Source organism: Vombatus ursinus, unplaced genomic scaffold, assembly GCF_900497805.2.
Source record: "Vombatus ursinus unplaced genomic scaffold, bare-nosed wombat genome assembly UNPS02012622.1, whole genome shotgun sequence".
NCBI classification, from domain to species: domain Eukaryota; kingdom Metazoa; phylum Chordata; class Mammalia; order Diprotodontia; family Vombatidae; genus Vombatus; species Vombatus ursinus.
In genome coordinates this window covers 301231-327734 of record NW_020952400.1, presented here as the reverse complement: position 1 = coordinate 327734, position 26504 = coordinate 301231, and the positions used below count along the sequence as shown (strand labels likewise).

The 26504-nt window shown below is 54.4% G+C and overlaps 1 protein-coding gene across 5 annotated transcripts in view; it reads right to left on the bottom strand.

The window, feature by feature from the left end:
* Positions 1–14899: 14899 nt before the first annotated feature.
* ITSN2 (intersectin 2) overlaps positions 14900–26504 on the bottom strand; it is a 105481-nt gene continuing 93876 nt past the window's right edge. For 4 of the 5 annotated variants that reach the window (XM_027858014.1, XM_027858012.1, XM_027858013.1 and 1 more), the window contains 9 exons: positions 25634–25817; positions 22706–22804; positions 22331–22498; positions 20980–21195; positions 20777–20898; positions 18812–18894; positions 15931–16014; positions 15604–15777; positions 14900–15371 (listed from right to left, as the gene is read on the bottom strand). In XM_027858014.1, the coding sequence (XP_027713815.1) occupies positions 15214–15371; positions 15604–15777; positions 15931–16014; positions 18812–18894; positions 20777–20898; positions 20980–21195; positions 22331–22498; positions 22706–22804; positions 25634–25817 (1288 nt within the window). In that variant the 3' untranslated portion in view covers positions 14900–15213. Of the gene's footprint in view, positions 15372–15603; positions 15778–15930; positions 16015–18811; positions 18895–20776; positions 20899–20979; positions 21196–22330; positions 22499–22705; positions 22805–25633; positions 25818–26504 lie in introns of those variants that run through there. The other variant, XM_027858016.1, reaches the window with a different exon arrangement.

The following is a 26504-nucleotide window of genomic DNA, read 5'->3' as shown; positions in this document are numbered from 1 at the left end:
TCCCAGCTTCCTGCTTTTCTTCTAATCTTGGTTGCATTGGCTTTGTTTGTGCAAAACCTTTTTAATTCAATGTAATCAAAATTATCCATTTTGCTCTCTCTTGTTTGGTCATAAATTCTTTGCATCTCCATAGATCTGATGGGTAAATTATTCCTTGCTCTCCTAATTTGCTTATGATATCACCCTTTATGTCTAAATTGGGTCCCCATTTTGACCTTATTTTGGTATATGGTGTGAGATGTTGGTCTATGCCTAGTTTGTGCCATACTGTTTTCCAACTTTCCCGGAAGTTTTTGTCAAATAATGAGTTCTTATCCCAGAAGCTGGAGTCTTTGGGTTTATCAAACATAAATTACTATAGTCATTGGCTACAATGTCTTGTGTACCTAATCTATCCCATTGATCTACCACTCTATTCCTTAGCCAGTACCATTAATTTTGATGATTGCTACTTTATAATATAGTTTTAGATCTTGGGTTCTTTTAATGACTATTTCACCCTCTGGTTCTAGGATATAAGGACAGTTTTCCTTGATAATTTCTTGAAAGATGCTGTCTAGGCCCTTTTTTTGACCATGGCTTTCAGACAGTCCAATAACTTTTAAATTATCTCCACTGGATCTATTTTCCAGGCCAGTTGTTTTTCCAGTGAGGTATTTTACATTTTGTTATATATTTTTTCATTCCTCTGATTTTGTTTGACTGATTCTTGATGTGTCATGGAGTCATTATTTTCCACTTGCCAAATCCTAATTTTTGAGGAATTATTTTCTTCAGTTAGCTTTTTTACCTCCTTTTCCATTTAACCAATTCTACTTTTTAAGGAATTTTCTTCAGTGGATTTTCTTTTCACATTTGGCCAATTATATATTTTTAAGTAATTGTTTCTTCAGTCAATGTTTGTCCTTCCTTTTCCAAGCAGTTGACTTTCTCTTGCATACCTCTCATTTTTCCCCCAAATTTTCTTCTACCTCTCTTATTTGACTTTTAAAATCTTTTTTGAGTTCTTTCAAGAAGGCTTTCTGGCCTTGAGACCAGTTCATACTCCCCTTTGAGATTTTACATGTAGGCATTTTGACAACATTGTCTTCTTCTGAGTTTGTAGTTTGATCTTCTCTGTAGCCATAGTAGCTTTCTATGGTACAGGCTCTTTTTTCTTTCTTGCTCTTTTTTGCCTATTTCATGGCTTTTAAAATTGAGCTCTGCTCCTGGGCTCAGAGGGCACTGTCCCAAGCTTCTTGTGCTGGGGTCCAGGGGTCTGGTCACTGGCTTTATGTGCTGAGGCCTCAGGGGCTGGTGGTGGCCTGGCCTAGTCAGGCCTGTTGTTTCCTGGGTTCCTGGGCTGGTAATTTGCCTTCTGTGCTGGAGCTGGAGATCTCACAGCTGGTCTACTGTGCCAGTGACCTGCTGAGCCAAGACCAAGGGCCCTCAGTTGCTGATCTGTGCTATGGCTAAGAGCCTCCCACTGGCTTGCCTGGACACACCTGTGCTGGGCTGTGCTCCCCATTTACCCAAGTGAAACAGACTTTCCTAAAGTCCTTCTAAGTTATCTTAAGCTAGAAAATTGTTTCACTCCATCTTTTTGTAGGTTCTCTTGCTCCAGAATCTTTTTTTAGAGGTTTGATTTAATGTTGTTTCTGAGGAAAACTGGGGAGAGCCCAGGCAACTTCCTGGCTTTTCTCTGCCCTGTTGGCCTTCTCTTGCATCTTATATTTGAAAGTCAGATTTTGTGTTCAGCTCTGGTCTTTTCAACAAGAATGCTTGAAAGTCCTCTATCTCATTGAATGTCCATTCCCCCCCCACCTTTGCTGGGTAGGTGATTCTTGGATGTAATCCTAGCACCTTTGCTCTCTGGAATATCATATTCCATGTTCTCTAATCCTTTAATGTAGGAGCTGCTAAATCTTGTGTTATCCTGACTGTGGCTGCACAATATTTGAATTGTTTCTTTCTAACTGTTTGTAATAATTTCTCTTTTACTTGGGACCTCTGGAATTTGGCTATAATATTCCTGGGAGTTTTCATTTGGGATCTCTTTCAGGAGGTGATCAATTGATTCTTTCAATTTCTATTTTACCCTCTGGTTCTAGGATATCAGCAGAGTTTTCCTTGATAATTCCTCTTTTTTTGTCTTTTTTAACTTAATAGTATTCCTTGCTAATTTTTTGAAAGATGATTCTCTAGCCCTTTTTCTGATAATGGCTTCCAAGGTGGAAAAAGGGGAGGAGGTGACAAAGAGTGTCAACACTCTGACGAAGCCTTCTAAGGAGATATTTTTTTCTTTTTACCAGGAGAAAGATTCATTAATTTTTCTAAATTTGGTTGACAAAATTTATGCATTTGAAGCTTTACCCAAATAACTCGTTTGTTTTGGGAAATAAACCTCTTTACGCTTTAACGTTTGTAAAGCTTCATGATCAAAGGTACTGTAGGGTGGTCAAGGTTGTTCAGTAGAACAAATGTCAATTGGCTATTTATATTAACAGAGCTCAGCAAGTACAGAATTAGACAGACCAGCCCTTCTTGGGATTTATTTTCCCCAGTTTGCCAACAGACACCTGAGACAATTTCATTATGGAACAACTTTATTAGATCCCATAGTAATCACTGACAACTACAAAAAAAGGTCTGAGGATTATTTCATGGCAGTGACCAACAATTAGGATCATGTCAAGATTTTCTCATTATTTTGGCAGGGATAACAATGGTTATTTGAGTCATATCAGAAATTCACAGAATTTCTCACGCTTCAGATTTCAAGAATTTAGACAGGGATGATGGCTAACACAGTAATGTCAGATGACAGACAGATAATTAGAGAAGTCTCTGGCTTACCTGCCTATAAGAAACAAAGTGAAGGAGCAGAACATTAAAAAAAATCCTAGTCCTAGCCTGAGTATTCCCCTAGAAATAGAGGAGGCCCTTGTGGTGCCTGCATTTTGAGTGACAGCATTGTGTTCATCTGGACACTCGGGGCCTGGCAGATGCTCCAAACTGATTGCTTCAGTTCAGTGTTTTGTGTCTAATCAATTAATCAGGTGCAAGAGACAGATAACATGCAGCCAAAACACATGAGTCACTGACCTCTGTAGATCTCTCCACTTGCAGCCAGAGTTGGTGGACTGCGACATTATCAACCCTTCTCATTCCCACTTTCTAGAAGACTCCAAATAGGTGAACTCAACTGAATGTAAACTGGAAAGTTCTTGGACACGGGATTTCTGGGAGAGTTGCATAAATTTTCTTTGGATCATTGGCTAGTTACTGACAGTAAGTCAGACAAATTTCACTGCAGTTTGTTCACTCAGAGTGTGACATGTTCCATTAGTTGATGAAATGTCTCCCTCACAATCTGTGTCATATTTATACATTACATGAGATAAAGAACAGAGCTTTGATGATGACAAGGATTCCTCTTGGGATCCCGGGCATCTCTAGTCAACTTGAAGTCATGGCATCCCAGGAAGTCTTTCTGTAAATCAGAGTTCCACAGATGGTGTATCTCGGCTTGGGGGGGGGGAAGTCATCCTGGGACTTTTCAGGCTTTTAGGATTATTCCTGAATAGAATTTACTTCTGTCATTTTAGAGACTGGCAAAATATGACATTGATGCAGGTGTCCAACTGATTTTATGCCTAGAAAAATTCATTGTGAAGGTGAGTGTGTTGCACAGCGTGCATACTATCTGTAGCTTGCATGATGGCAGCCTCTGCCCCCAATGAACTTACATTCCACTGGGGTCGTGTACAGAGAGAAGTCATAAGAAATCTATGCAGAGGGCAGCTAGGTGGCTCAGTGGATTGAGCACCGGCCCTGAAGTCAGGAGGACTTGAGTTCAAATCCAGCCTCAGACCAAACACTTGACACTTACTAGCTGTGTGACGCTGGGCAAGTCACTTAACCCCAACTGCCTAAAAAACAACAAAAAACCCCAAACAAAACAAACAAACAAAAAGATATCTATGCAGAGCAAATGTCCAGTGATTCCAGTGCTGACTTCTGGGAGATTGCTTCCTTGTGTAGGAGGCAGCCCGGGAGTTGTGCTTGGAAGGAAGCTAGGAGTTCTAGGAGGTGATGATAAGGGGGAGGGCATCCCCATCTGCAAAGCCACAGAGAGGAGACAACATGGTGTGTGTGCCGTGTGTGGCCAATATGCTGAGACCTGTGTTGGCTGGAGTCGGGGGTGGGAGGGAAAGCTCCCCTTGGGGCCTCCTCTTGCTCTCCCTGGGCATGGACAAGCTTGCTCCTGGGAAGTCAGACCTCAGTCTGGATCACTCCATACTTTTCCACAGGAATAGGGAAACAGCTGTCACTCCAAGAGTCTCCAGCCTGCTGCCACGTTCACATTCCATCACTTCCAATGAAGTCTCCTCTTACATGACTCTGCAGGCCTTCCCTAAAGTTCGTTTGCTAAGGACACGTCCAAAGACAGTGGGACGTCTTTTTGAGGGGCACGATAGCTTAGGAACCCCCCACCTGGGTGCTTCTGCTCACAATTAGTGCTATCTGGCACCAGATAGTCAGCCTGACCTAATTAGCTTTAAGAAAGCTTATAGAGTGACCACACCCATTGTTCTCCCACCAGTACCTACAGTGTAGAGGACACATGGGGCAAAGAAAGAGGGATCCTGGTTGTTGGAAGGTCGTTTGTCCCCACGTTGGGGAGCCCAGGAAATTCCCATCAGGCACGGTGCTCCCTGTGCAGCCTTGAAGCCACCTGTCCACGGTCGGTCTCCTCGGTCTCCAGCTCCTGATACACACGCTGCCAACAGCTGTTCTCCAGGCCCTCTGGACAGAGGCCTGCCCCTCCCCCTGCCCAGGGCTTCCTCCCCTGGAAGGCTTTGGCCAGTGTGGATTCCTGGGTCAAGAACAGGCTTTCCATCCTCCACTAGTCCAGATACACTTCCTGTGCAACATCACTCCATTCCGCCCAGTGATGAAGTTTTACAACTTCCAGGTGAACCCGGGACTTTTTGAACCTAGGATAAACCCAATGATGGAACGATTCAATGCACTCTACACCCTCACATGCATGTGTACATCGTGTGATGGCCGGTGCAAAGGCGTGAAGCAGATGAGTGTCTGGAGCATCATGTATGCAGACTGTGTGGCTGGATCCCAGCATGCAGCCAAGGGGGCTGGGGCCAGGCTGTGAGGAGCTCGGAGAGCAGGGAACCACCACTGAACACCCCATTGGGCTGCAAGGGTGACAGAGGGGATGGTTCAGAGCCCGATGCTGAGGGAAGGGAGCGAAAACAGCGTGCCCCAGCCCCAGCCCGAGAGCGGGGGCCACAGTGAGAGGAATCCCTATCCCTGGCACGTACAAAGCATTTCAAGGCTACAAATTGCTTTTGACCTGTTCACTCTCGGGATGCCATGCTGGGAGGTGAGTGGCATTGTTATTCCCACTGACAGATGAGGTCACCAAAGCAAACAGAAGCTGAGGGACTTGTCCAGGGCCACCCAGTTGGTCAGTGCGGACTCAACAGGGGTTCTGCTCTCTGTCCGCTGCACCATCCCACAGAGACTCCTCCCGAGAGAGCTGTCGAGGGGACATCCACCGGGAGATGAGAGACTAGAAGTCAGAAGAGGGACAAACGGACGCTATGGGGATGATCACGAAGCCCGGGAGCCAATTAGGGATGCGAGGAGAGGAGAAGAGGCCGCACTCTGGCCTTTGCTCCCGATCTCTGAGAGGAGAGCTCGCTAACCTGTCTCTCCTGTCTCACTTTTCCCTAGGAAGTGTACAAGTACTTGGACTACCAGGATATGCTGAATATCCGGAGAAGGGAACTGGTGTACAGGAAATGGACTTTCAACGTTAGAGACCCTCTGCAGAGGAAGATTAGTGAGCAAGTCAGCGCGGCCCACACTGTCATAAAGACGAAACGAGGATTCTAACAGTTGCCTCAGATGCAGCAATAAGATGGTACTGAGAAATCACGACGCATGCCGGGGGGAGGAGGGGCAGCTCTGGCTGGATAAAGGGGATTGCCTTTGCAGGGGACATCCTCTGGGGAGGGGTCCCCAACACAACGCACGGCAGGGTCTGGGTCCAAAAAGGTCTTGCCCGATGAAAGCGTTGGTCTGTATTGTACAGGATGACGTTCCACAGGCATACATGTCCAGTCTTGCTTCTCAGGTATGAAAAAAATCAGCTTCCCCAGGAGAGGGTAGGAGAGGCATGGCTAGACAGCAGTTGTTCTGAAAAAGATCTTCCGGTTGCAGTGGCCCACAAGCTCAATTTGCCTGAGCAGCACGATGTGGCCTTCAGGAAAGGTGGCAGAGACCCTCAGCAGCCTCTTCCCCACTATCAGTCATTCAATAAACATTTACTAAATGCCTACTATGTGCCAGGCCCTATGGCTGTCCATCAGCCCTGCCCTGGACTGGCTCTTCTGCTTGGGGGTAGTCCTTCTAGGTAGGAAGGAGGAAACAAAGAAAAGGCAAAATAAAGATTGTCTGTGCTTCAAGAGACCCGCATTCTAACAGAGGAGATGATGCTAGAAATCAGAACTTCTAAGAAAACCAGAGCAGGTGGAAAGTCACTGTAAGGGGAGGGGGCTGAGCAGCTCATCCCCAGGCTTTGAAGATTAAGACAGCATTCCAGGTGAAGTGTCAGAAGGCAGCAGAATGTTCCTTTCCCCACGGTATGCAGCCTGGCACCATTTCTACAGGGCCGTGTCACCTCCAGAACCTGTCCCCTCTTCCATCCGGTGACCCCAGCTTCCAGCTGTCCCATGAACAAGAGCTCCAGTGAGAGCTGCCCCAGAGTGGAAGGGGCTACTGGGGGGAGTTCTTCATGAATGAGATACCCAGCTGACTGACTACTTCTTGGGTGTGTAGAGATGGGTATGGGCTGGATTTGATCAGCCGGTCAGGCAACAAGAATCAATGAGGTGACTTCTGTGTGTCTAGACAGTAGGCAGTAGCTTAAGCCCTGGCAATGCCATCAAAATGAAACAATTTCTGTCTCCCTCATTGGGGGAGACATGGGGTGGGCAAGACCCCCACCCCAAATCCCAGACTCTGGTCTTCCTCCTGGAAGGAGTGGTGCTTGAGCTGAGCCTCAGAGGGAAGTCGGGGCTCTGCAAGGTAGAGGTCAGGAGGCAACCCTTTCCAGGCATGGGGATGGCCAATGCAAAGGCATGGAGGCAGGAGCGGCCAAACAGCATGGGGTGAGGAGAGGAGGGGAACTGATGGAGCAGGTCTGTCTTTGCAGCCTCCCTGTTCCCTCACTCCTGGACTGTGGCAGTAGTCGCTGGGGGGTCTTTCTCCTGTCTCTCTCCCCTCCAGTCCATCCTCTGTTCAGCCACTAACGTGATTTTCTAAAGTGGTGGTCTAACCATGTCACATTCCCTCCCCGCTGCCCCCCAGTAAGTTCCAGTGACTTTCCATTACTTGGGGTGCTTAGAGCCTTCCCATAATCTGGCTCCAGACTGCCCTTTCTGCCTTATTCCCTATCATTTTGTGCCATGCTTTCTATATTCTGGCCAAACTGGCCAACCCCTTTCCATCTCCAAGCATTTCTACAAACCACCATCCCCCAGCCTGGGGTCCTCCTTAGCTTGGCCTTGAAGCAAAGGCACCCCACCCCCTTCCCCGGCACTTCCCCAGAAGGCCTTCCCTGACCACCAAGTGCTAAGTGCCCTTAGTTCACCTCAGCTCACCTTGGATTAGACAGACTACAGGCTCCCCAAGGGTGGAATCCTATTGTCTGTGTATCTCTCAATGGACGTTGCAGAATTAGGACCAGTCTGATGCAGGCTACAGACATGCGCTCAGATTTTTGGCGGCTCCATCCTCCACTCCGGTCACCATTTTTAGTGGGTGCTGGAAGTGCAAGAGGGCCTCAAGGGGTCTTGGGTACTTCCTTCTCTTTCCAGCCTCCATGGCCTCATAGCTTCCTTTTCCTCCCCCCCCAGCTCAGCTTTTATCAATCACTATGACCCTTTTTACATGAGGAACAAGGACCCAGAGTATCTCAAGGCGGGACCAGGACCCTGATGATTTAGTGTAGGGCTGGAAACATCTGGGCCCTGGAGGGCCCAGAAATGGGATGGGTCTGGACATGGTCCTCTTCATTTTCCTTCTCTCTCCATGAGAGGCCCCAAGGGTACCACTCTTAGGGTAATCAAATGGACGCTTCTAAAATGTCAGCACACACCATGTCATGCTGCTAGGACTCGAACTGGAATTTGGGGCAGAGGAGCGGTGCCCAACTGCTGGTGGAATGTCCTCCAGATGGGCATGGATGAGGCTGCTGTCCCACAGAATAGCCACAGCCACAGCGGTCCTGACCAGGAGCAGGGACCCTCAGGCCTGGGCAGCCTGCCCTGGATGAGGTTTTGGTACAAGCATATCGCACACGTCAGTCTGCTTATGGTCCCACCTGCAGAATTCTGGGCTGTCTTCTGCAGAGGGGGCAGCAGCCAGCTCTGGCTCCTTGGCTGCAGGGGTTGGCTCTCCATGAGCTGGAGCCTCTCTCCTCCTCTGAAGGCCCAGTGCTTCCAATGCTTGGGCGGGCTGAGGAGGAAGCTTCTTGATGCCCTTGGAGCCATGTTTGTCTTCAGACCAAGCCTCCAACAGGTCCCATTTCTCCCAGGTGACACTCCCATCGTTCCGTGATCCCGTTACAAGCCCAGTAAGACAGGGATGAGGAGAACAGAGTGATTCTTCAGTGTGAGACAGGTACTTGGAGCGGCCAGCAGCCCCTTCTGCCACCTCCCACTTGGAGAACAATCAATCAGCTGATCAGTCACCATTCATGCCCCTACTGTGCACCAGCCAGGCACTGTGCTAAGCGCTGGGTTATAATCTGAACACGATGCAAGTGCAGGGTTCTGGAGATGACCCAGAGGGGCTGGGCATTGTACCCACTGCCACATTCTTCATGAATTATCCAAATGGCATCAATTAGCCAGAGCTAATGGGCTTTTAGGAAGGGATATTCCCTAAGGTGGTGCGTAGTAAGAGCAAAAGTCGAGTCCAGGGGGAGCGGTGGCTCCCAGCTCCTGGCTGGATGGAGGGCCTCTCTGTGTGGAGTCCCCCAGAAGCTCTCTGCTTCCCCCCGAGGAAAGCCGCTCCTCTCCTGTCCTCCCAGAGGAGGCCTTCCCAGTGACGCTGTCCTGCCCCTCTACCCCTGCTGTTCCTCAAAGTGCTTCCAGGCCTCCCTCAGCGCAGGGGTCTCCTTCTCTGGGGGCCTGTCACAACCAATCTCAACTCATCTTGTCCCTGATGTGCATAGTCCAGCTTCCTCCTGGGTCACTGCCTCGGGTTATGCTTGGGATGGACGGCTAGGACGGGGCAGTCAGGCCTCCTGCCCACCCAGCTCCCGCCCCATGAACTGATTCTGTCACTCAGTCACAAAGGCTTTCTCCGCTGACAGAGGCTACCGGAAGGGGGACACCCCTCTTCCGCTGGGGGGAGGAAGGCAACAAGTATTGTTAGTTGATAACCCTGTGCCTGACACTCTGCTCGGGAGGCAGCCCCCGCCTGCCCTCACCAAGCTTACACTCTAACAAGGAGAGAGAGCTGAAGCCCGGGAGGGGGGCATGGAGGTAAGTACGTGGGGGGAGGGTGTGCAGCTGGAGGTCAGGAGCTGGGCCCAGAGGGGAACGGGCTGGCCGGGTCAGGACCCTCGGGCCAAAGGGACAGAGAGGCGGAAGGACGCCCTGGGTTCTCCTACACCCAGCAGCAGCTGAGGTTTTGTTTCATTGGCAGGACTGTTGGGTGCGTGCTCAGGGCCAGGCATCTGCATGTGTGTACACGCATGTCCTATATGCGTGTGGACATGCACATGTGCAGTGTATGTGTCTATGCATATGCATGCATGTTATATAGGTGTGCAGGCATGTGTACACACACATATGCATGTGCACTGTGTGTATGTGCATGTACACTTGCAAATGCACACACGCATATGCATGTATGTACATGTGCATACATGTATATATGTATGTGTGCATGTGCAGGCTTGTACATGCATACCTATGCATGTGTGTGCATGTCATATAGGCTGCAGGTGTGCACATGCACATGCATGCACGTGCACAGCACATGTGCATGTACATGTGTGCACACACATGCATGTGTGTGCGTGTATGTATGTATGTGTAGGGGTGTGTGTGTGTGTGTGTGTATCACATTCAGGTTGGGGCTCGGCCCCAGGCCGCTGAGGCCCCTCCCAGCTCTTGGATTTGGGGGATTCTGGGTGAGTCCCAGGCCCTCACTGGGGCTCCCGCTCTTCTGCCTGCAGGGAAAATATATACCATGAAGGAATTGAAGGAAGTGGAGAAGGCCAAGCAGCTTGGGACGCTGCCCCCATTTTCCTTTGGGTGGCAGGACTGGTGGCCAAACTCAGGGCTGGTGGGAGAGGAAAACCGCCAGAAGAGCAGGTGGGTTTGGCAGCATTCTGCAGGGGTAGACGGTCAGCCCTCTGCAAGGCCTCTGGGGCGCCCCCGGACTCAGATTTGGTAGGGTTTACTCATTGACGATAAGGCTGGGACTGGTGGGAGCCCACTTTTTTCCCAGTTCTCAGGTACAGTAGACATTCTTGCTATGAATATTTTAGGGAATATGGAAGCTTTTCTCTGCTTTTGTCCTTGGGCATTTTAATCACAGCTTCATTCTGATCCACTTAGTTCAATGATTGACCAGTCTGCAACTCCACCAACAATGTATTAGTGGGCCTGTGTTTCCACAACCTCTCCACCACTGACTATTCCCATCTCATTGACTTTGCTAATTCTCTGGATGTGAGCGATTCTGATGGGTAATTCTCTTGTTAGTGATTCAGAGGAATCCTTCATACAGTCAATTTTATCGTTTAAAGAATTGTTTGTTCACACACTTCACTCTCCAGTCCATCTGGGACGGCCTAATGGAGACAGAGCCAGCCTCAAAGCTGGGGGGAGCAGGGCTGGAGCCCCTCTTCTGACACACATAGATTCTGAGTCAAGCTTGGGCCAGCGGGCCCCCTCCCGAGGGTGCCACAAAGAGACACAAACATTCCTGAGTTGAACAGGTTGAGACACATTATCAGCGTGGGTGGGTTTCAAAGTGGCTCTGTGGCCCCCAGGGACTTTACAGGGTGGTCCGGAGGTTATAAGATGCAGAGGGGGCGCTGAATGTGCTAGGGGAGAGGTTTCCTCACCTGGGAGTTCCTGCTATTGGTGAAATAATTGGCCCAGAAAGATGACAACTAAGCCACACGCACATGACATACTGTCCGGACACCGTCCTAAGCGCTGCCTATTTAGAAGGTGCCCACTGAATCAATTCCATCCTTAGGCTGGCATTCAAGGCCTTGCACAGCCTGGTCCCGACCTGCCCATTGCCTCCCCTCCTCCACATGGCCTCCACCCTCACATCCTGCCCCAGCCTTGACTTGTGCAGGGCAGGGCTACTCCTCAATGTCCCCTCCTGATGGAGGCCAGCCCTCACAGTCCAGACTTCTGTCCATGGTGGGAATGACCCCCAGGCTCCCATCGAACTTGGCCTATTCAGATGATTCCAAGACTAATCTGGCGTCAGAGTCCCAAGTCTCGTGGGGTGGCAGAAAGTGCCCCCTTGGAGGGTCTGGCAGGGGTCACGGCAGACCCTGTCCAGCCCATCGCCTGACAGACCCCGGGCCAGGGAAAGGCTCATGTGGCTGCCCCAGCTCTGCCCGGCCACAGCTGACACCCACAGGGTGATCCCCTTCTCTTGTGGGTTTCCTTCAGCGCTGGAGCCGAGCCAGGCTCTGCGGGGAGGAGTCGTCTGCCTGGCAGGAAGTACTCCCCAGTCCTGAAGCACAGATCGGAGGATGCACAGGAGAAGGTGGTGGGCTTGGTGAGTGGGGACTGTGTGTGATGTCTGCCCCGAGGGCCCTGGTCACCAGGCAGCCCTGAGACCAGAAAGGTGGCCAGAAAGGCACCCCCCCCCCAAACCCCAGGCCTTTGCTAAGTGGGCGACCTCTTTGACTCAGTTCTCCCTCCCCTGTGGCCCTGGCTCTTCCTGTCCCAAGCATGTCATTCATTTAGGGCTCAGAGCCTGCCCTCGCGGGCTTACTCCACTTCTGTGTAGCTTTGATCCCAGAGATGAGATCCCTGGGAATGAATGACCCTAACAGGGGCATGTGAGGCCCCGGGACAATGAGGGCTCCAGGACCTCGGACCGCGGACGCACGCCCCACGTTGACTGTCACCGGGCAGGTGCTGGGCCTCTCTGGGCTGACATTGGCAGCATGGAGCACTATGAAGCAAGACAAGGTGGGGAGCTGCAAGGCTGCAGAGGCCTGGGCACATTGCCCCGCACCGCTCAGGTCTGCAACTCGGCCGGCCAGTCAGAAACTGCACTGCATGTAAGCAAGCCTGGCCCACGCTGGCCACCCCGCCGCCCTCGCATCTCTCACCGATGCTGCTCTTGTGGGCATCCCCCAGATCTGGATTTGGGGACAGAATCTCTGGTGCTTGGGGCGAGGCTGCGCCTGTGGGGGGGGCTGGGGAGAGGATCTGGGCTCAGGACTCAGCCATCTCTCTGCCTTCTTTGCCCCAGGTACCAGGACAAGCCAGCACACCCCTGCACAGGGCCGGGCCTCGCACACACCATGAGAAGGTCAGTGTGGGTGCCCTTGGCACTGTCCTGAAGAGTCACTGCAGATCAATCTTTCCTCCTCACATGGGCTGAACTTTAGAAGTGGACCAAAAAGGGACTTTGCTTGGGAATGAGCTGTGAGGCAGTGTGTGGGCCCACCAGCCAGTCCCAAGGGATTTCTGACCTAAGAGACCAGGAGACTCTTCCATCCCAGCCACGTGTGGGGGGCCACAGCTTCGGGAGTATCAGAGGAAAGTGTGCTGGGTGGCCTGAGGGGTCAAATAAAGCAAGGTGTTTGTCTCTACTACACACTCCGGGCTCATCCCTGGCCAGGGTAGATCTGGTGCCAAAGGAATGCCGTCTGTATTGTGCCAGACACGGGGCTGACCTGGGGAGGGGGCTGCCACTGCATCGCAGCCCAAATCCGCGCTGGTTCTTTGGGCGCCATGACACCCTGCTGACTCACAGTGAGCTTAGAACCCATCAAAGTCAAAGGCCAAACAACACATCCCCAAACCTGGCCCCAGGGTGCCAAACTGACGCTTCCAGGGCCCGAGAGCTGGCGCTCCGCGGCAGGCAGAGGCCAGAGGGCCCGGGAGGCGCTCTCCTCAGTCCTTGCCAGCTCTGAAAGGACGCTGTTCAGAAAAACCCCCGATTTGAAGGGAAGTCTACTTTCTGAGCCCTAGAGGGAGGTTTTACATGGATCCTCACCGACTTTCACCTCACTGGATTTGGCCTAATGGTGCAGCCTGCAGAGAGCCCCTGGCCACCCCTTCACATGGACATACCTGACTTTCCCAGGCTGGTCGTCAGACGTGTGGGCCGCTGTCCAGCCCAGTGGGGTCTCACAGTCTGTCAGCTCTCTGCATTTATTTTGTTAAACACTTACCTCTGGTCGGGCCTCCGTCCCGGCATCTTGTTCACAAGAACAGCCCTGGAAGCGTTCTCTGCTGCTTGGCTGAAATCTGGCACCAGGCATGGTGCTGGGAACAACCTCCCCAGGGCCCGACTCTCTCATGGGGAGACCACAGCTCACGCATCGGGAGGGGGCACGGCCGGCTCCTGAGGACGGCTATGAGCAGACCATCCCGAGTGACCTTCAGGACTGAAGCCGAGCCCTCGGGCCTTCTCTCGTTTCTGGCCCCGGCCCCCCTATGACCCTGAACCTGCGATATTCCTGAGATGACCGACCGAGGCATTACTGCCCCGCGGCTCCCCTGACCTGGGCTGCCTGGGGACGACCCTGGCCAAGCTCCTGGAGGTTTCTGTGGCAGCTTCCTTATCAGTCAGAGGGGGATAATAACCCAGCCTCTGGGCCCCCTCAAAGTCTCTGGGTCAGGAGTCATGCCAAGCCTGGCTTGGTCAGACCCTGCCCGGCTTCCCCCGCCTCCATCACAGCTCTCAGATGGAGCCTGGATTGACGACAGACAGAGGTCCTGCCCGCGGCTGCCTCGCGCCACCTGGACAGGCCAGAGGATCCCAAGCCCGGGCTCCTCTCAGGTGTCAATTGAGGGAGCATTCTTTTCCCGTCTCCATGTATATTTCCCAGGCTGGGGGGGGAAGCTCACTGCCTGGATGACAAATAAGGACCTCAAAGGACTCTGATGGCAAGAGCCTTGGCTGCATTTAAGATGATGATGCCTACCAGGGATCAGTGGAGAATGATGCCCTCGGGCTTGAAAAGCTTGGACAGAGTTTGTCTGGAGAAGAGCCGGGAGTCTTAGGGGACCACAAGTTCAGCATGAGTCAGCAATGAGATATAACAGCCCCCAAACAATGAATGTGATCTTGAGCTGTCCCTGGGGAGGGGATGGTCCCTCTGTCTCAAAGGAGGACTCGGTAAACTCTGGGCACCACAGCTGATAAAGGGGCATGTCCAGAGGAGAGCTACCAGGCTGGGAAAGTGCTTGGACTGAAGGATGGTCACCACAGAGAAGAGAAAGCTCAGGGGTATGGGCAGAGCCAAGAGCCAAAGGTCAAGCTGGCCTGGCACAAGAGCTATCCCAGTGGGGAAGGGGCTGTCTCCCCCGAGGGTCAGCCCCCTTCCAGATTCTGTGACTTGGTGTGGATCTCTGAGTGTGGGAGACAGGCCACTTTACCACTGGAGGGCGGCAAGGATGCCTCCAAGGTCAGCACGACCTTGCTCCTGGGGCAGAAGGGATGGCAAGCCTGGTGGTCAGCCACCTCTCAAGCCCACATGCCGAACCCTGGGGACCGGCTCCACCCGGAAGAGAAAAGGCCGGCCTTCCCGCATGCCTCCCCCGCCTCCATCCCCCCTCCTGCAGCCCCTCCTCCCAGATCACACCAGCCTGACTGCCAAGAATTCTGTCCACAAACATATATTTTCTCTTTTTGTACATGTTGGCAAGGACGAAGCTTTAAGATGCACATCCTATGGAAAGGTGCAAAACCAAAGCATTTTACATAAATAATTTACACTCCTTAAGAAAACCAAGTCAAAAAATATTTTCCACATCATTAGAGGTCACAGTATTTAAAGTAAGTCAAGTTTCCCTCCTCTCTGTAAAACCACCTGATCTTAGCAGAGCATCCTAGCAGAGGCAACTGCACTCCTGGGGTCTCCCTGCCAAGGGACCCGCCCCAGCCCGGAGGCGCACACGCAGGGGAGCCAGGCGCCTAGATCAGCGTCTTCTGCTCAAACAGCTGTAGGTCCAGGCGGACCCACACCTCCCCTGTGGGGACCTCGTGCAGCAGCAGGCGGCGGGTGGTAGGTCCCTTGCTCTCCTGCTCGGTCCGAATCTTGGCCACGGGGATTTCAGTTCGACCCAGGAAATCTGGCAAGAGAATGATAAAGCCCCTTATGTCTCCGTGCGAATGACGGCGAGTCCCAAAGCGTCCCCACCCAGGTGGTCATGGCCAGCCTTTCCGAGCCCTTCCCCACTCTGTCCCCCACTGCTTCGGCCCCCCAGTGTCTCAGCCCCCGATCCCTGACTCTGCCTCCACTGCCTCGGCCCTCCAGACCCCCAACGTCTCAGCCCCCCAACTCCATCTCAGCCCCCCGCCCACCATCTGGGGAGAACTGGTCCCGGTCAAACAGAGTCAGGCAGAGCACGTCTTGATACAGGTCTTTGATGAAGAACTGACAGTTGAAGTTCCACTTGGGGCTCAGGGTGTCCTGCAGCGTCCGAGTCGTGAAGCTCTGAGAGCCCAGGCTGACCTCGCAGTAGGGATTGCTTTTACCTGCCAAGGACAAAGACGAGATGGACAGGAGCCTGGACTGAGGGCGAGCGAGCTGGCTGGACCGCGGGTGACTGAGCCTGGCTGGACCGCGGGTGACTGAGCCAGGCACGCCCCTCCACCACGCCCGTGGGGGCCCAGGAGCTCAGCGCTCACCATTGGGCTTGCAGGCTTTGAGCTCCGACGCCTCAATGACGTGGACCATGAGCCGCCCGATGCCAGAGGACTTCTGTGATCGTGCTGCAAAGAAGCAGAGGTGGCCGGCTTGACAGGAGGCCCCCGGAGTGGGGGCGGCCCCTCAGGCGGCTGCACGGCCCCCCACATGAATTGGGGGGATGAGGACAGAGGTTCGCCTGCCCCGGTCTCCTGCCCTCCTCTAAGTATTGGCCAGTCAGTCCAAAAGTGTTTCTCAAGCACCTACTATGTGCTGGGTCCTGGGGGTGAGAGCACAGAGAAGCCAACAGAAAGGAGCTTCCAGACACGAACAGAAAGAGAATCAATACTAATACATTCACACTGAAGGCTTGGGAGAAGGCACATCAGGAAAGTCTTCCTAGAGAAGGTGGGGCTTGAGCTGCATCCTGAAGGAAGAGAGGGATTCTGGGAGGCAGAGGAGGGAGACACAACCAGGGCAAAGGCATGGAGGTGGGAGCCCCGAGTATCCGTTTAAGCAGCATCACTGGGTGTGGGAGGGAGGTCCCCAAGCTAGGCTGGGGCCACATCATGAAGGGCTCCCAAAGCTAAGCCCGAGTGCAGATATTGGAGTGCGTTGAGTGGGACAGTCACATGGGCACAGGCCTGAGACATGAGAAAGCCCCTTGGGCCAGAGTGTGTAGAGTAGCCTGGAGTGGACAGAAGCCAGAGGCCGGGGGACCAATGAGGAGGCCGCTGCAGTGCGCCAGGCGAGAGGCGGTGGAGGCAGCTGGCGGCCGTGAGATGAGAGCATGGGTGGGGAGGTGGAAATGAGATCTGACATGAGGCAGGGTGACACCAATGTGCACTCACAGGCGCCCGTCCTGGCAGAAAGAGAGACATTTGGCCAAGGGCTGGATCTGGGGGGAAGAATGAGGCCGGGTTTGCGGTGTCCCTGGCACACACCGGGGTGGGGGGCTCAGGGCGCGCACCCCCACTGGAGGCAGAGAAGAGAAGAACCAGGAGAGTGGGAGACAGTGGCCAAGCGGGCAGAGGACACTGGCTGGTGGGAAAGGCCAAGAGCTGATGACGGAATAAGCCATCGACAGCTGTGGATGGTGTCAGGTGCAGGGTGGGGGTTGTCACAAGCATGGATGCAAAGGGTGAGGAGGGGGTGAAGGCAGAGCGCAGGCGGCCTTAGGCGCCTCAGGACAAGAGGGGACTCCAGGGGTGGAGGGTGGGGGAGCCTTGGCACGTATGTGCACATGCGTGCATGTGTGTGTGAGTGCGCGCATGTGCGTGGGCAACAGAGCAGCGCCCAGGAGACAGGGACAGTCTGGAGATGAAAAAGAAGTGAGGCCACCAGGCTGGAGAAGACAGGAGGGCCCAGGTAGAGACTAAAGGAAGAGAAGACGGCGTGATGGCCAGCGGGGTGGGAGAAGAGGGACCAGGCAGTAATGGGGGAGGTGCCAAGACAAGAGGGTGTGGGGGAGAGTCAAGATGAGGTGAAGTCAGAATGAAGTCAGATTGGGCAGTCACGGCCTGAGAAAGGACGGAGCGGGGAGGGGTCTCAGTGAGGAGCTGAGAATAGGTCAGAGGGAATTGGAATATGGTCATGGCCAGACAGGAGGAAGAGGGAATGCGGAGGGGGTCATGGGGATGAGGACCTGGGAGGTGAGGAGCGGGGGACGCATCTCCGACAATACCCAAGGTCCCCGTGTGAGAGCACGAGAGGAAGATGGTGAGAGACACAAGGGCTGACCCCTTCCCCTCTGCTCCTGCTCAGAACAGGCCTCCAGGTCACCGTGCCCAGGTCCCCGTGATGCATGGTCCTCCCCCAGCAGGACCTCAGCAGTTTGAGGGACGGCAGGAACTGTCTTCACCCCATATGTGTCTTCAGTGCTCACTACCATGCCCGGCACACAGTAGGTGCCTAATAAAAGCTTTTGTTCCTTCTTTCCCTGGCCCCCAGTCAATCCCCATTCCCCCAAAAGGACTTGGGTATCTGCTGTTCTAAACCTCACACCCCAAGAGGTTACCCGCCCGTTCTGATGGCTCCTGCTGCCCCCTGTCCTGGTCCCTGCCGCCCTCTGTCCTGGTCCCTGCCCTCCTCCTGACCCTGACCTCTCCTTCCCTGGACATTCGCTCCTGCCTGAGCTCAGCTCACTGAGTACTCCTTCTGACCTCCTCCTCCATGCCCTGGCAGCCCCTCAAACCACAGCACCCCGATGAGCTCTCACACCTCCCCTTCCTTCTGAGGTCACTATTCCTGCTTGTGGCTCACTGGACAGGTGCTGGGGAGACACTAATTGGGACACCGTCTCCCCTGGGGGGATGAAACAGAGACACACAGGTCAATCCACAGTAACCTGAGGAGGGAGCTGGCCAGGCCTGTACAAATGCATGAAGGTGGGAGATGAGCTGGAAGGTGGAGGGAGCCTGATGCTCTGGAGGTGAAAAGAGAAACTCTTCTCTTTGGGTCTGGAGTCCTTTACCACCTAGTCACATCGCCCTCCTCCCTGAATCCCTCTGCTAGGCCAGACTCACAGCAGCTGCCCCCTGCCCCAAGGACCCCCAGTATCCCCCCAGCCTGCCTCTGCCCTGAGGGACTCCCCACCCTAGGTCCCCTCAGCCCACCTCTGCCCCCTTCTGCCCCCAGGCAGGGCCCTGCCCCAGGTCCCCCCAGCTCACCTATGCCCACCCACCCCGTCTCCCCAGACTGCCCCAGTCTGCCTCTGCCTCCCATCTCCTTCCAACCCCAGCTTGTGCGCAGCCCCTGCAGGGGATGTTTTCCGCCTCCCCCGCCCCAGCTGCAGAGGCATTTTCTTGGTGCCCCTGGAGCTCCCCCCAGGGAGTGGAAGCTGCCCAAGGCCAGAGGTGATGTGCAGACACCCCCACCCACTACCTTGGTAGGCCTTCTCCCTCCTCTTCTTCTCTGTCTCGATGTACTGCTCCGAAGCCCCTTTGATCTTCTGAACCCAAGCTGTCCTGGGGATTAGAGGCCCAAGCTCAGGCAGGTGGTCACTGCCCGGGGGCCCAACCTGCCTCCCAGCCCAGCAGCCCGATTCCCCCATTTCTTTCAACAGCTATCCACAAATAGCATCCCCTCCTGCCTCCACCTAAGGTCCTTGGTGCCCGACCTCCTGGGAACAAGGCCCCCTCCCCCATCATCACCCAACTCTGGCAGGGACCCCTGGGTGTGTGCAGGTAGCTGAGGTTAGCCCCTGAGCAGGGCAGCTCGGGCCCTGGGGTTGGTCAGCCTGAGAGGAACAGAGGGCTGAGCGCCTCTCCCCAATGAATGCGTATCCCCACGGGGATTCACAGCAAACGTCCACTCCTCGAACCTCTGGTGACCCGTGTTTGCAACGCCTGCCCTGGGAGGGCCTCCGAAGGCCCCTCAGACACAGAGCAGAGGGTAGGATGTGAGGCCTGCTGAGGGACCTCCCCCCTTCTTAAGCCAGCGCTCACTGGCCTCCCAGGCCGAGATCCCCTCTGGCCAAGGAGCTAGAGGCTGGCACCCAGCCTCAGCACAGCAGAGGGCCTCAGTCTTCTCATCTCTGCCCTTGAGCTCTGGGTCACCACCTGCTGATCTCCTACAGGTGGCATCCATGCCTCTCTCCTCAGATGCCTTTTCGTGTCTAGCGGGGCAGGGAGCAGAGCCCTGGACTGGACCAGAAGATCTGGGTTCAACCCCAGACAAGTCCCTCCCTTATTCTGTGCTTCAGTTTCCTCATCTGTAAATAGCCCTGACCTCTAATCTCCCGAGACGTTGAGGGAAGCAGACCTCCTGGAGCCATGTGGATGCTTGGGTGTGGCACAGGGAGATGCTCGTGTGCGCTTGACAACAGACAACTGCAGGCTTCCCTCAAACACCACGGCCCCGTCTCTCTCCTGAGCTTGAGCCCCCTTTCTATTTGCCCTGTGACACCACAAGGCATGCCCATGGAACTCAGGTAGCTCTGGGTGCTAGGGGAGAGGATGAGCATTTATGGAGCGCCTACTGTGTGCCAGGCACTGAGCTGAGCACGTTATAAATGGTATCTCATTAGATCCTCACAACAACCCCGGGAGGCAGGGGCTTGTATGATCCCCATTTGACAGATAAGGAAACTGAGGCAGACAGAAATGAAGGGACATGCCCAGAGTCAAAGAACTAGTGAAAATTTGGGACAGGATTTGAACTCGGGTCCTTGGGACTCCAGGCCTGTGTGTTTGCTGTGTGCTCTATGGCGCCACCTAGCTGTTGGACTTTGGAAAAAGCAGATGCAGATACTGGAACTGATAAATGTATGATGAGAAACAGAAGGATAGGCAGACGAACAGAAAGACAGATAGACAGAGACACAAGGTTAACACATACAGACAGACAGATGGAGTTATGTGGATAAGAGATGGGCAGACGGGTAGAGAGATAGACAGAAGGACCTATGTGGACAAGAGATGGACAGACAGGTAGAGAGATGGATAGAGGGAGGGACAGACAGTTGGATGGACAGACAGATGGAGCTATGTGAATGGACAGAGAGAGGGATAAACAGATGGAGAGATGGACAGACAGACAGATGGATAAATGGACATATGGACAGACAGATGGAGCTCTGGGGCTGGAGAGACGGGGAGATGGACAGAGTCAGATGGCTGGGTAAATGGATGGACAGACAAATGGAGCTATGTGGATGGAGAGGGAGAGGGATAAACGGATGGAGAGATGGACAGACAGACAGACTGATGGATAAATGAACATATGGAGAGACAGATGGAGCCATGTGGATAAGAGATGGACAGATGGGTAGACAGATGGACAGAGTCAGCAGATGCATGAACAGAAGGACACAGAGAGTGGAGGGCCCCAGGGCAGGGTGGTTCTGACCTCTCATTGATGTTGTCCACTCGGAGAGTGTAAACGCGGTCAATGTGGGAGATGTGGAAGATGGGCTCGTCGCTCGAAGGGTCTGTGGGCAGCTTCACCAAGACCTCATTCAGGAAGATGGGCTGGGGGGAGGCAGGCGGGTGAGCGGGCGGCAAAGGCCAGCCACGCCCGCTGGGCTGCCCCGCAGCTCTGGCCGCACTCACCGTCTTGTACATCTTGAACTGGGTGCTGGACTTGGCGCTGAAGAGCTTCTCGGGGCCCGAGGCAGCCGGGAAGGGCCTGGCGGCGTGGGTCATCAGCAGGAAGTCCGTGAAGAGGAAGCCGAAGAGCTCCTTGTTGCTCTTGGCCTTGTACAGCCTCCCGCTGTGCAGCAGCTTCCGAGGGCCCAGGCAGTTGGTGAGCGAGTTAAAGACCAGTTGCTTCAAGAGAGACAGGCGGTGACTCTGGCGATGGGACCTGGCTGCTGCACCGTCCATCCCCCTCCACTGCCGTCAGGACCCAGGGGCAGAGGACAACTGGCCACCGGGCCCTCCCTCCGCAGGGCTCTGACCAGGCTCTCCTCCCGCAGGCCCCCACGGTTCAGACGGCTCTGCGGGGCCCCAAGCCTGGCTGACCCCGGCTGACCCCGACACCTCCGGGCGCAGCGGCTACGGGGCCCCAGTGCTGGCCAGGAATCGGGACCACATCTCAGACACTTACTCCCCAGCTGCACCTGTCTCCCGGGGGCCCAAACGTGCTAGTTGTGAAGCGCTCCCAAACCTCACATGCTCCATTAGAACGATTATTATCTGCTCATCAATAACAACAGCGACCAGAAATCACTACTGATCAGCAGAAACACCCATCGTGACAGGTCATTGCTGCTGGAGCGCTCTGGCGGCTGCAAACAGGGACGAGAATTCTCGGTACCCACTGGCTCCTCCTGTGGGGAGGGGTGGGCCTACACATGCCCCTCCCCCAAACTGGAGGCCTGGCCCCTTCCCCGGCCCCCCCCAGTGGCCCCCAGGCTTCGCCTCTGCTCCTGGCCTGGACCCTGTCCATGTGGACCACCTTCCTCCTGTTCTGCAGGTCTGCTGACACTGGCGTCTCCTTTCCCCATGGTCCCTGATACAGTACCCCTTGACCGTGGGCGGAGGCCATCACCTCCTCTGCGGGGCTGGGCTCCAACCCCGCCTCTGTGCAGACGCCCCCCCCCCATGGACACCCGGCCCTCCTCTGTTTCCGGCTCTGTTCCCTAGCTCATCCATTCAGCTGTGGGACCGCACCACTTCAGCCTCCGCGGCATCTCTCATCCACCCCGCTAGGCTCACCAGGGTCTCGTTTCGTCTAGATCGTGCGATGCCTTTCCACCAGCCTCCAATTTCCCAAATCATCTTTAACGCACGAGCCCCCTGCTCAAATACCTGCCATGACTCCCTACTGCCTCCGGGACGGCAGGCTCAGCCTGTTTGCGACCTCGGGAGCTAGCACGGCTCAGGTCAGGTGGTCCTGGCTCCCCTGAGCCAGCAGGGGAGTTTCCGGGCCCCCCGCCGGCCCCAGGAGCCCCTCCCTTACCTCGGCAAGGCCGTCACACTGGACGTGAGCCTGGATCCACTCCAGGCGGTCCGAGTTCTCTTTCTCGCGGACCCCTTCGTTGACCTGGGAACAAAGCTCTTCGGCCCGCTCCAGGGCGAGCTTCAGGGAGGAGTGGTCCACGTGGCTTTCTGGGGTATTCTCCAGGATCTAGGGACAGGACCGCCAGGCAGTTCAGTGCAGGAAGGGCCCACGCCTAGAGGCTCCCTGCTGGACTCTGCACCCTCTGGAGGAGGCTCTTACAGGCTCAGCGCCCCTGGTGCGGCCACTCTCCTCTCCCCTCCCCTTCCTGTGGGTCTGGAAGGGGCCTGGCCGCTGGACTACTCCCCCCTGCCCCTCCACTCCTCAAGGACTTACATTCTTGATGAGCAGTGGGTAGCGTGTGATCCTCTGCATGGGCTTCAGCAGGAAGCTGGACAGTGGCATGCCCTGGCACCGAGGGTCTCGGGCCAGTCTCTAGGAGAGATCACAGAGCAAAGACAGGAGGTGATGGGCTGAGGCAGAGCTCCTGCCAGGCACAGCTACCACCCTCGGATGTCCCTGCCAGGGTTTGGGTCTCCAGCAGAGAAAAAAACCACACTGGCCCCTGGACTGAGACCGATGAACAGTGATAACACCTGGGCCTGGGGCCGAGGTGGCAGCGCACCCATCCTGCCCAGCGCAGAGAGGAGAGCGGGACAGCAACCGGCCCCTGAGCCGTCGTCTCCAGGATGCGCAGGGCAGCAGCTGGTGCCCTGCCCCACGTGGCCATTCTTGGGAGCCCTCCTCTGAGGGCAGCAGCACGATGGAAGGGAAGGGCCCTGGACCTGGCTGGCTGACCACATGGGCAGTCACAGAACTGGAACCGGTGGTACTGAGGGGCATCTTGGCCATCCTCTTCTTGGGACTTTGTTCCGGCTCTCAGTGTCTGGGGAGGAGGATGCTCTAAGAGGAGAGGCCTTTCTCCTGGGGAGGCCAGCGTGTCACCTGTGGACGTGGGCTTTGCTTCTTTGCTCTTTTATTTTAGGTGAAGGAGACTGAAGGCCACGGCCTTGTGAGAACCGAAAGGTCACGAGGCCTGGTAGTGACCGTGTGGACCCAGCCCAGCAGCAGCGAAGACAAGGAGCTGTCTGACGGTGAGGCTGAATTTGGATGCGAACTGGGGGAGGGGGGTGTCAGTGCCATGTAGAAAAAGGTCTCACCAGAGACCGAGCTGGTAAAGGGGAGAAAGCCTGTGCTGTTCTTACTGCTGTGTTTTTAATGTAAATGTCCCCTTGTAAAACCGATACTAATTAATTCAATGGACCTGCGGTGCTAGTCATTAGTGGCAGAGAACCTACCTAGAATGAGGGCTGAATGAGTCAAAAGCATTAGAGAGAAACTCTAACCTTGCAGAGAACCCCGAGAGCGCTGGGGGGTGGGGGGGTGGAGGCCAGCCTTGCTGGGGGGAGGGGTCCACTCATCGATTCAGAGTCTCCCAGCCCACTCCTGCCATTAGGTGGTCGGGTCATTCCAGTTTCCTAATTCATTTCAGTGAACTAAATGTTAGAAAAACTTCCCCTCTCTCCCATCTGGTGACTCTAATTTGTGCTTCTTTTGAAATCTGCTCATCTTCTTGGCTGATTCTCTGTGAGGTGAGAGTCCTCTTTGTAGATTGTGAACAGTTCTTTATTTAGAAGTTGATCTGCCTCACAGGATTAAATGAGGCAGCCGATGTTCAGCACTTTACAAGTGTCCAGGGGCTGAATAAATGCTGGCGAGGAAGACGACGGCGTCATGGTTACTGCATTCCATGAGTCTGTCTTCCTAATTGTTAGCCAAGACTGGACGGTGTAGGTGACTGCTGCTCTATCACGCGGTCCGAGGTTTGGAAGTGCTGTCTCTCCTTCGTCATCTCCCTGGATGTCTCTGTTTTATCAAATCAATTCTGTTCCTGTTTTACTGAGTTCCACCGTGCTGCCTGACTGCCCCAGACACTTGATGCATGTTGTGTTTCTCTGGACTAGCATTTCCCTTTTGTTACTGCCTCCTGGATTTTGTTATTACTGTAGAGATGTTACTGATTTCCGTCTGCTGACTTTATGGCCCGTGACTTTGCGGAAGCTGTTCAAGATCTCAATCAGCCTGTGGGATCTCCAGGTCTCTTTGAACCTGAACCCGCAGGCCTTTGGCCTCTCTCACAGGGTCACCTCATAAAGCGGGAGAGCAGTGAACAACGACCAGGCACCGCAGCCCAACGCACGAGCCCCTTGCAGACACCGGACTGTGAATGACTGACTCCTCCTTGGGTTCTGAAGCCACCCAGCTACCCTCCCATCGCCTCTTCCACGTCAACAGGTACATTTTTTAGCAGGTGAGTCGCTGGAGCCAGGCCGGCTCTCTGAGACCATGGCTTCCCTTTCTACAGGTTTGCTAAGCGCTGCAGCTAGAATGTTGCTAGGTATCCAAATCCAGCCCTCTGGCCTAGAGTTCAAAGGGCTCCCCTTCCCTTCCTCTCCCCCGACTCCCCTTTGTGAGAAAATTCTGCCCTTCTCCTATTGTGTGGTGTCTCCACCACCCTCAGGAACCCTCCGAGGCCCGCTGGGAGGGGCTCAGCCATCACGCTTGCCTGTCCTTCGGGTCTCGAGGATGCCAGGCCTTGAGTTCACCAAAGGCAGTGGATGGCTTTCAGCCTCCTTGGGTCTCAGCATCTGCCACTTTTGTTGGGTCCTTCTGGGTGAGGCCCTCTCTGCCCTCCCCTCACCAGGGAGAGACCCTTGCTGAGGACCCTCAGGCTAGCTTTGCTAGCCAGCCTTGGCTCATGGCTGCTTCTGATTTGCCATTTCCTTCCTGTCGCAGTGACCACGCCCAGAAGCGCCTGTCTTGTCTTTCACCCTTAAGCTCAAAGAGCAGGGTTGGGCCCTGCAGTAATCTGAGTTCTAGCACCCTCCCTGGCAGTCTGTGGAGTCTCTCTACTTGGTTGCCTGACCTCGTCCCCCTTTCTTCTGAACCGTGTGAGATGCCAGTTAATTTCCTGCATCACTGATGGTCTTGTCTTCCAAATCTTTTGGGCCTTTTTATTGAAGGGAGTACTGGGCCAGGGGTCCGAGCCTTGGGGGAGGAGGTGGGCCCTTCAGCCCATGGCTTCTTCGGGCCCACGTTAGCCAAGCTGAGTTTTGCTGGGTGTGTTTGGGGAGGCCAAAGGAAGGCTATGTCTGTGGGTGGTCTCCATAGGGTCTCATGGCATTCACTGAGCTCTGGGGCAGGTGCTCAGCTGAGAGACCGGGGCAGGGGTGGGGGCGGGGCCAGCCCCCCAGGGAGTGTTACCTTCAGGAACTCTTTGAACTCGGCATCCTCATCAGTCTTCTGCTGCAGCAGGGCTGCTCCATTCAGCTGGCAGCTGCAGAACCGGATGTAAGCCTGCATGTGGGAGAGCTCGGCCGCCACGATGTCCCCGACCATCTGCACCGGCATCTTCTCGCCTCCCGTCTTCTTCCGCACGCGCAGAGCCCTGCAGGAGAGCCCAGCCGCTGACACCCCATGGCAGGCAGGGCACGCCGGGCTCTGCTGCCCCATCCCTAGCCTGGCGGTGCTGCCGTGGCTTCAGAACATGCGTGCGCACATGCACACACAGTCACAGATGTGTGTGTATGCACGCACACAAGCATGTATGCACACACTCATGAGAACAGCAGCAATTCACACAAGCACACATGCATGTACACTCACATGGTACGCACTCACACGGTACACCTGCATACACATACACACACACACACACACTCTGGCCTCTCTCCCCACTTCACACCACTACCATAACTTCATCATATGTATGTACACACTGTACACTTGTACACAAGCATGTGCACTAGTAACTCACACAAGCACACATGCACGCATACTCACCCAATATATACTTACACACACGTGCACTCACACACAGTACACAGATGCATATATTCACACATGTGCACATGTAATTGTGCATCCATACGCACAATTACACACTCACATGTGCACACAGACATGCACAATTGTGCACACACACACACTCTGGCCTCTGTCCCCACTTCACACAACTACCATAACTACATCACATGTATCCACACATTGTGTACTTGCACACAAGCATGTGAACTAGTAACTCACACAAGCACACACACATGCACACTCACACAATGTATACTAATACACATGT